At 33.6% G+C, this 9,996-nt stretch overlaps 2 protein-coding genes across 2 annotated transcripts; both read right to left on the bottom strand.

The window, feature by feature from the left end:
* Window positions 1–708: 708 nt before the first annotated feature.
* Window positions 709–1,576, bottom strand: LOC117903960. The gene is made up of 2 exons (XM_034816477.1): window positions 1,043–1,576; window positions 709–923 (listed from the first exon to the last, which is right to left on the bottom strand). Exons 1-2 carry the CDS (start codon window positions 1,374–1,376, stop codon window positions 907–909), a joined length of 351 nt encoding a protein of 116 aa, XP_034672368.1. The 5' UTR covers window positions 1,377–1,576; the 3' UTR covers window positions 709–906.
* A 909-nt stretch (window positions 1,577–2,485) lies between these two features.
* LOC117903950 (serine/threonine-protein kinase SAPK3-like) lies at window positions 2,486–7,228 on the bottom strand. Its single transcript, XM_034816466.1, has 9 exons — window positions 6,789–7,228; window positions 6,418–6,492; window positions 4,826–4,927; window positions 4,625–4,678; window positions 4,451–4,543; window positions 4,187–4,279; window positions 3,524–3,628; window positions 3,312–3,410; window positions 2,486–3,032 (listed from the first exon to the last, which is right to left on the bottom strand). Exons 1-9 carry the CDS (start codon window positions 6,909–6,911, stop codon window positions 2,754–2,756), a joined length of 1,023 nt encoding a protein of 340 aa, XP_034672357.1. The 5' UTR covers window positions 6,912–7,228; the 3' UTR covers window positions 2,486–2,753.
* Window positions 7,229–9,996: the final 2,768 nt, after the last annotated feature.

Raw genomic sequence — 9,996 nt, 5'->3', positions numbered from 1 at the left:
ATAATAATTAAATATTAAAGAAATATAAATTTATAAATAAAATTATCAACATTTTAAAATAAAAATACTTATATATATGTATTATCATTTTTTTATGTTATTGAATACATTTAAATTAGATAAATTTCTATAAAATATATTTTAAAATTTTAAATATTATTATTCAATGTTACAAATTATATCTTATATATGCCAATTTCTTTAACAAAACAACTTCAAAAATTCTATTATTACTTTTTATATCATTTATTTAGATTTTTTTCTCAATATTTTCATAAGTTTCGATCAATTTTTATTTTATTGATAATTTATGTCAAAATATTCACCAATATTTTTTTATATATCCGTAAAAACTATATATTTATATATTTCTAAAAAGTAGTTAAAAATATTAAAATATTAAAACTATTATGATTAGAAAAATATGTAAATATTGTATGAAATTAAAAAAATAATCATAAAATTATTTTGTTACTGGTAAGATTATATTTATCATACAACTATGACGAAAAAATTTTCATATTATCCATTATAATAACTACGCTTCAGTGAGTAGTAATTTTCATTAAACTGAGGGGTAGGGACTTGACCCCAGCTTGACGAGAGAGAGAGAGTGAGAAATGTATTCCGCAATCAGAGAGAGAGAGAGAGAGAGAGTTTTCCGCAATCAAAGAGAGAGAGAGAGAGAGTTTTCCGCAATCAAAGAGAGAGAGAGAGGAAATACATTTTTTCCACAATCAGGGAGACAGAGAAAGCGTAGGATCCGTGGAACCCAAGATTTATTCTTTTCAAAACATACAAGTGATTGATCCATCTTTACCACAGATATTACATCCCAGAGTCAATATAGGCCATTTAAAACCTGTAAACAACTATTGCAACTAGCAGTGGAAGCAAGACACATGTTCACGGGAAATATAGGCCTGCAAGATTTACAAAATTCAATGTTAATTAGTATGTACAGATATGGTAGAATGTCATAGCAACTAAATTAACATGAAAATCAAAAGTTGTGAAGTTGGGTTTCGGTTTCAGATCTTACTGCCACACTTGAAGTGATGAGGGACCTTCCTTCCACAGGTTTGGAGGATCTTGATGGCCTTGTTGATGTCTATGAGTGCGGCCAACTTGGGGTTGAAGGCCGGACATACGCACTCCAAGTGGGTCACCCTTACGCGCTGGCAACATGCAGGCGATGCAGGCTGCCCAAACACCACTGCCTTGCATAATTTGATGCCTAGCTGTCTTTCCTGCTTACACTGGCTAGGACTCAACTCTGCACCTTCCACCACCCTCGCTATTAACATCATTCCCAGCAAGATCAGCACCCAGCAGGCCCATGAAGAACTACTGCATTTCCTCATTATTCCTTCCATGTCTCACACCACCACAGTTGGATCCGTTATCATTCATATAGGCACACCAGTGGGTGTGGGGCTTGATCAGATTTCAATTATGTCGGCTAAGACTTGCACCTTCAAACAAATTAAAAGTCTGTTATTGGAAAGAAAATGAAAGGTATGCCAGTCGGGTAATTGATTTGGACACGAAGTCCATCAAAGGATAGGGATCACAAAGTCCTGATCATCATCCCCTGTAAAGGGATTGATAAAGTGATGAAAGTTCCCTTGTGTTTCTCCGCTAATAATTCTGTCCGCCGCCAGCCTTGACTTATGAAAGAACCCCACTTTAGTCTCTAGGTTCCTTTTTTGACTTACTGTGAGGACACCAGTGTTGTCCCCATCAAACCCTTGAAGAGAACTATTTGATATGTTCTTTGAATTGTTTCCTCGACTTGCTTCAATTCCATGATATACCATGCTATTCCCTTTCAATATCGAACACATTTAGAGAGGCAACTCAGATATCTAGGATCACTGATTTATCTATTGTGAAACTTTATCGTCGGCGTCTCATACTTTTTCGAGGCAACCATTTTGTGTCTAGGAGGGTGGAATTAAAGTATAGAAAACAATATATTCTTTCAACTTTTTGTGTGCATTGTGGAGGAATGAAAAGTTAGTATTGATTGTATTTTTAAATGGCTTCAATGAGTGAATCAATTATTTAGGGGAAAAAAATTTGTCATGTCTGCCTGACTCTGAGTAGAACTTCACTTTTCTAGGTAGCTTTGTGTATCTTTACCTATTTTGCTAAGTTTGTTTATTTGAAATACCGTATGGAACTTTTATCTTAGCTTGGTTCCCTAGAATGCCTTCAAGGGTAACTAAAAAAAACCTATTCTTAAGACCTGGATCAATGACGAAGTGGAAGCCGCCCCCCACCCCCCAAGTTGTGCCTCTTTGCTCCACTTTCCACAATGTGAAGACACCAATATTCTCCCTAATAAGTCAAAACTGTTGAAGAGAATCTAAGACCTTTCTCATATTCCCCCTTTTTTAAGGCATCTTGCTACCGTGTTGAATTTGAATAATTTATGTTACATTTCTTTGTACTTTCCCCCCTCCCTCAGTTGAGTTTGAGCTTTAACTAACTGCCTGTACCATTTTCCCATATGGAATTTTATAGAATGTTCAACAAAAACAAAAAACCCTCATCTCAAGTTCTTAACCCATTCAGAACTGCAATCACATTGCTGCAGTGACCACCAAAGTTATGGCTTCTCTCATACTTCAAATACATCATATACAATATTATTTGTAAAATAATAAAGTCTAGAGTCTAGACCATTAATACATGCTAAAACTTGTTCAGACTATCTTGATCGATGTAATTCCTTGGCTCATGCAGGCTCACACAGGGGCCATGAAGTCCCCGCTGACATCAATTTCAGATTCCAAATCGGCCTCCAAGTCATCAGAGCCTAATGCTCCATCTAGACTGTGCCCATCAACTTTGGATCCCTCCCCTGGTGTCTTTGCTTCTTGAATGATTCGCATTATTTCTTCAACACTTTGAACCAGTTGGTCATGGTGCAATTCCCCGTAGTTAGTTTTCTCCCCTTCAATGAGCTCCTTGGGAAAATTTTTAAGAAACCAAGGATGTTGTTTTATCTCTGGGATGGTGATCCTCTTTAAGAAGGATTGACATAAACAGGATTAGTCTGTCATCATGAGTCAATTGTGTTTCAGATACTTCATGGAAATGAAATGAATCCATCCATTTTAATTTTGTTAGCATTTGAAAGGATTTTATAAAAACTCTATGTCAAATGTTATAAGAAACAAAATAAGCTCATTTCAGATACTTTGAAAAACAAAATGGAATCTTGTCATTTCCATTGAAGTGCTTTAATGATTCCATGAGAATGATGAAAGATGCAATTCAATATTTGCTTTAGAGGATGTTACCTTTGCAGGATTCGCAACAAAAATACGGGAAAGGAGCTGCCTGCATTCTGCAGATACATGTACATAGTCGGGTATGGAGTACTGGACACTCATTATTCTCTGCCCAAAATAACAACTGATTTAGATTTGCTAGTACAAACAATATTGCTAGTTGGAAGGTAATCAGTAACCCTTTTATCTAGTTTAAAGTCTGCATTCTGAAGATAACTCACCCCAATGGTCTTCCGGAAATTTCTAGGATCTTCAGGATCCTCAAAAGGGTAGGCTCCCACCAACATCACATATAAAGTCACACCACAAGACCAAACATCTGCAATCTACAACTGAAAACAATCAAATAACCAATAAAATTGTATAAAGAGAGAAAGCTTGTAGGAATTATCTGTCTCTTAAGGGACTCATGGATCAAATTTAGATCTGTGATTTCTGAAAAATTGGACTGGTGGATTGCTCATCCATTAATACAGCATACAGATAAGCTAGATTAAAACCTCTGCATATGGGAAACACATAGATATCCAATTCTCCTTGGTCCATAAACACAATGTGTGCAATTCAGATGTGAAAAATACTAGCACCGTAATGCCAGACTTTAGACATGTTATATATTGTATTAGGACGATGAAAAACTCTGACAATAAGAGCACACAGAAGAGATAAAACCCTGTCAACCCATGGTTTTCAGATTCCAGACCACAACAGAAGTCCTTAGCTTTGGAAAATTAGCGTAGTAGTGTTCAGTACCAGTAGAATGCAAACCAATTATCTACATATGAAACCACAGGTTATATGGGCTACATGAGTAACTATATGACTACGAGTGAATGCTAAATGCGGTCACATTTGATTATGATATAAAACAATGCGTGCAGTACCTTTCCATCATACTCCTTTCGCGACAGGACCTCAGGGGCAATGTATGCTGGAGTTCCAACTGCTGATTTGGGTTGTGAGTGCAACAAAGCAGACTGTAATTGGAAGGGAAACAAAAAAAAAATTAGAACAAAAAAAAATTTGAACAAAGGATTCCAAAGCATAATAAAACTATAAACTATAAATAAAACCGCAAAATTTTGTAGCAGGAAATAATGCCATAATTTTTCTGATGAAAACCTTATCCCAACTAGAACATTCTTAACCTTGGAATAACCAAAGTCGCATATTTTAAGCCGTGGCATTGGACTTCCATCCAGGAGTGTGTTCTCCAGTTTCAGATCTCTATGACAAATTTCCTGCAGCAAAAGCAATAGACAATATTATAAGAGGAACATACTGTAATATAAAACATGAAAGGGGTGGCCCAGATATTATACCATAGAATGACAGTAGCTCACTCCGGATATTAGCTGCTGGAAGAAAAATCTCGCCTGTTATAGAAGGGGTAACCAAAAAGTGATGGTGATTAACAGAACGCTGATATAAAAAACTTTAATATCCACCAAAATAAAGGAAAAATCATCCAATATATCAAACAAAACAAAAAAAAAAAAACATCCAAGGTATGGGTTTACAACCTCATCTTCACTAAACCGACCAGCGTTGCATATCCTCTCAAAGAGTTCACCACCAGCTGCATATTCCATGACAATGGCCAAATGCGTTGGAGTTAACAAGACCTGCATGTATAAGTGTTCCCTTAAAGCATGCTCTTGTTTAAATACAACTCAACAAGGTATATCTGTTAACGAGTCAGATTTGTCTAAACTAAATGTTTGAGCTTCTTCTTATAAACCGAATAAAGAAAATTCATGTCATCAACTGAACCCCCAGGTAGTTGTGATTAAGGAAGTTCTTTATATGGTGCAACAGCATCCTCTCAGGAAGACAGATGTCAATTTTACAGTCACAACCCTAAATTCAGCCCCAACAGCCCCGGAAAAAGGTCAGAAGCCACTTGAAAAAGTTCATGCCAACCATCTACACAATTTTATAACACCAAAACATTCTAAGGCCTCATACGGAATAGCTTCCTGTTTTTAGTTCTGGCTAGAAGGAGAAGCTAAAACCGAAATCACACTTTATAAAAAACAATATTAATATTATAAAAATTTTATAGAACATGAAAGAACTTATTTTCATAATCCAAAATAGAGTTTCTATAAAAAAAACAATATTTTTCTAACTTTCATAGCAGCTCTTTTTTAAGCTATAAGCTCTTTGAACAGAATTAATCAAATAGGCATAGAAGCTCTTATTAAGATAAAAAATAAAAAAAATAAAAAGAATTTTTGGTTTCTCAGAAGTTGAACCAAATAGGGCCTAAATCCTTTTTGGAAGTAATATATATTCATTTATTCTCTTCATAAGCGGTACTCAAATTAACCTTGATTAAGCATTTAATCCTGAGATTGACAGTACAAACTCATGCCACAAAGAGTTAATTTATATTCTTCAGTAATTGGGTCAAGTCACCCAGGAGATATTTCAGAGTCGAGTGAAACCAGCTATCCTGAAGGAGCAGCACAGCATCATTCCTTGCATGAAAATCCTAATTCAGCAACATAATTTTAACAGTTCCCACCCCACTAAGTCCATGATTAGCAACACTAACAGCATCATTGGCTCAACTTCCACACCTGACTAGTCAAGCTCACCGATGATTGCCATAGGGGCAACATCAGACTGGAAGTGTATTTCACCTACACTTTACTTTTATGGATTCCTTGAAGCCAAACCATCAGAGAAGTCTATAATGACAGAACTGAGATATAGCAAGGCACAACTATAAACAAACTAAAGTAAATTTTGTAGTTCTGGCAATTAAAACAAGCAGAAATCAATGACAGAGTTGTTTCAGGCACCAATAAAGAGTGGAACTTCATGGGTGTCCTTTGCCCTCCTTGACACCAAAATAGTGGGCCTAGCTATAACACAGCTTATTGATCAGAATCCAACATTAGGTACCCTAGAAAGTTACAACTATTAAATTGGTAAGATTGTAGAGTCAAACATCAAACCGAGAATTTATTACACTGAGATTCAGAAATCTTTAATTCATTCTTTCGGCTATAGCTACAGTGCAATCCATCTATAACTCATAAATAATGCCTTAAAATTCACTAATTAATCAAAGCATTTTCCATCCTAAACAGAATTAGTTTCTTACCTCCTTGAACCTGACAATATTTGGATGTCTCAAGGATCTGTGATTGATGATTTCCCTCTGCACATTTTCATCAATCTGAAGCCAGAAACAGAATTCATTTTCAGAACAAAAACCACAAGAACAATATAGAGAAATTTCATAGAAAGCATGGAAAGAAATTGTTGACCAAAATTTCAACAATAACAGGCCGCCCGGAGAACAGAACAACATTTCATACTGGGTAAAATTTCCAGCCAATTCTGGAACCCAATTAAAAACTCAAAACCATAGACCATTCAGAAAGGGGAAAGTTAACAAAGAAGGAACATGCAACCACAAAGAAAGTCTACTCCCACAAAAAGAAAATCAATTAATCTGACTATAAAATTTACCTTTTTCCCTCTCTCAATGTACTTGACTGCAACAAGCTCCTTCGTCTTCTTGTCCCTCACCAGCCTTGCCACCCCAAAATTCCCAGACCCAAGCTCCTTCAATGCATCGTACCTCTCCTCCATCTAACCCACAATCAAAAACCTCAAACCCCAACAAGAAAATTAAAAAACAAACAAGACCCAGATGAAGAAACTACAAAAACAAGATAAATAAACCAGATGGAGACTATTTGAGAACAAAAAGACCAAGCAAAGTCCAGGTCGTTGTTGAAAAAATCAAAAGATTCTAAATTATTAGTCGATGATGATTGATGCTTGCCGCTAGACAATTTCTAATAGCAAATGAAGGACACGTATAGATTGGCTTCAACTCAAAGTGACGTCCTTCAAGACTCTGACACTGACAACAACCATACACCGAGTATCTGACACTTGGCGCGCAGGTTTAAGGGTCGCAGGGGGGAGAGGGGGAGGCGTGGGGTGTAGGATAAGTCCCTTTCAGAGCCTGGACATGGAAAGCTCCTAACGTGCACCTCTGAGGACCCACGTTCTGTGACTGTTTGGCTGTACTCCTAACAAACTATCGCCACGCTTCCATCATCTCGTCTCTGAATTCTGAATTATCTTAAAAAATAAAATAAATAATTTGAACAAGCTAAATCAAGGGCTCAATATAACATCGAAGAGGTGGTTGAGTTGAGTCATTCATGGATTTTTTTTCTTTTCTTTCTTATGAGATTAAGGAGGTGATTCAGTTTCTGTCTGAAGCCGATTTTGCTTTAGCGTTGTTGTGGACCGTCTGAATAGACTTTGAATAAGACAATCTGCAAAGTAGGTGAAAAAAGTGCCTTGAAAGCTTTCTTCAGTTCTATTTGAGCCCAATTTGAAACTTCTCCACTTTAGAACTGAATTTATGTCTCATACGCCACATGTAACTTTTTCCATGCCTACTTACTCATATCGGAAGTTTTCTCAATTATGAAATTATTAATTGTTATATATTTATTTGCATAAGGAATATCATATGAAATATTTCTTATATAAATATATTATTACAATTTTTTTTTTAAGAACAAGAAAAAAATTTTAAGAATATTTATATAAATGTTTTAAGTAATGAGATAGAGATAGGAGCGAAACACTCTATTTAGCGTACACTTAGGATTTTAAAAAAATGAAAAATACTAAATATTTCAAAATTTTAATAATAATATTTATATATAACGAATAATTCGTTATTATCGAAAATGTAGGTATGATTGATCAAATTATGTTCAAATCTTATACTTACAACTAACACTATAATTTGCAAATTTGATTTCCAACAAATTCACTCACAATTTTATTTAATTTTTATACATGATTACAGATATCATTCAATAGGGACAAGGCATCAAGGTTAATATTAAGGAATTATAGTTTTTTAATATTTAATAATCTCCAACTTGCATGACATTAAGTGGGTGTTTTGTAAACAATTGAGTGATTTAATAACTTAATTTAAGTTATTAAGTAAATTAAATATATTTGGTAAAATAATTTAATTATATGACTTTAAGTAAAAAAATAAATTTAAGTGATAAATAAAAATAATTAACTTATTCTTAGGTCCGTATCTTCTTTTTCTTTAATTATTCTAATGATCTCTTTTTTTATTTTATGACCTCCATTGTTACTTGACTCGTATTGTACTAATTATAATTTATGAAAATAAATATATCAATTTGATGATTTAAAATAAATTTTAAATTAATTTTATCAAACAACTTTAATATTTAAAGTAAGAATTAAGTAATGAGTTTTCAGACAACAACTTAAATATAATTTAACTTAAACTTAATTTAAATCATTAAGTAATAAGTATTAAGTTTTATCAAACACTTATGCTAATAAGTATAAGAATAATAAGTATAAGAATAAGGACATGATAAGTTTTGTCTTGTAAATCCTTGTATTTGTAACTTAAAATTAAAAATTAGAAACAAGATATTGGGAAGAGTTAAAATTGAAGCACAAAGAGTGCTAAACAATTAATCTACAAACTTCACATGCCTCATTCTCTCATTCCCTTCTTTTGACCCCTTTAAGATTGGAACAAGATAAGGATAAGGTATCCGGCCGCGGCACTTTTTGAATTCTGGGTTTCCTTTGTCGTCAATTATCTTTGATTACCCTTTACTCTTTGGTTTACATCATTCAAAATTTGACTAACAAGAGACGCGTATATCATATCAATAAGTAGTGTTGGTTGGCAGCATGCCATTAACCAGGCTAAGTAAGAGTCTATGTCACACCAACCACCATCAAGACCAAACAAAACCCTAACCTCATCATTAATCTTCCCTCTAATCCACTCCCCTAGATCCTTCTAATGATAAAAAAAACAAGGGAATGACCCACCTCTTTCATCTCATTTGAATTTAGGGTGGGTTGAAATGAAAAATTAAAGAAGAGGTGTCTTGATAAAGGAACAAAATATGAGAGAGTGTGAAATGGCAAATAAACAATTTGTTTGTGGTTCTACCAAGGATGGAAAGGGTTGCCACCTAAGTTGGATATATTTGTAGGAATATACATGTATTATTTTTAATATATGGTTTTAAATAAAAATAGTTGTTTGATAGAATCTAAAGAGTTCAAAAAAAGGGAAAAAATTATATTTATAAATTATCTTTATTTATATATATTATAAAATATTAATGCAATGTTAATATTCATACTATAAAAAAAATTAATTAAACACTTTTGATATGTTTGGTGTTAGGGAAGTAAAAAGAAAGAAAAAATGGTAATTTTATGAATAAAAAATAAATATAATTAAAATTAGTTAAAAACTTATATATTTTTAAATTATTTAATATTTATATAAAAATATTAAAAAATTAAAATTAATTAAAATCTTGAATAATTTCAAATTATTTAATTTTTATATAAAAAAAATTTAAAATAAGTGGAACGGGTTTGATAAGTTATATAAAAAAATAGTTTATTAATTTTAAATCAATTTTTTGTTTCCATCTTCATCATTTTTTTTTCTCCTTTTACTTTTACTCTCTTTTTCCTTTTCTTCCTTGGCATTTTTCCTCAAATTTTCACAAACTAAACAGAGCGAAAATGGTCAGAGAAAGAGCCAGGAGCGTTGGGCTCTAGAGTGGGATGGACTTTGCCAATGTTCAGCTTGCCCTTATGGGGTTGGTAGTGCGCTAGA

Source organism: Vitis riparia, chromosome 2, assembly GCF_004353265.1.
Source record: "Vitis riparia cultivar Riparia Gloire de Montpellier isolate 1030 chromosome 2, EGFV_Vit.rip_1.0, whole genome shotgun sequence".
NCBI classification, from domain to species: Eukaryota; Viridiplantae; Streptophyta; class Magnoliopsida; order Vitales; family Vitaceae; genus Vitis; species Vitis riparia.
This window is presented reverse-complemented; position numbering and strand designations above follow the sequence as displayed.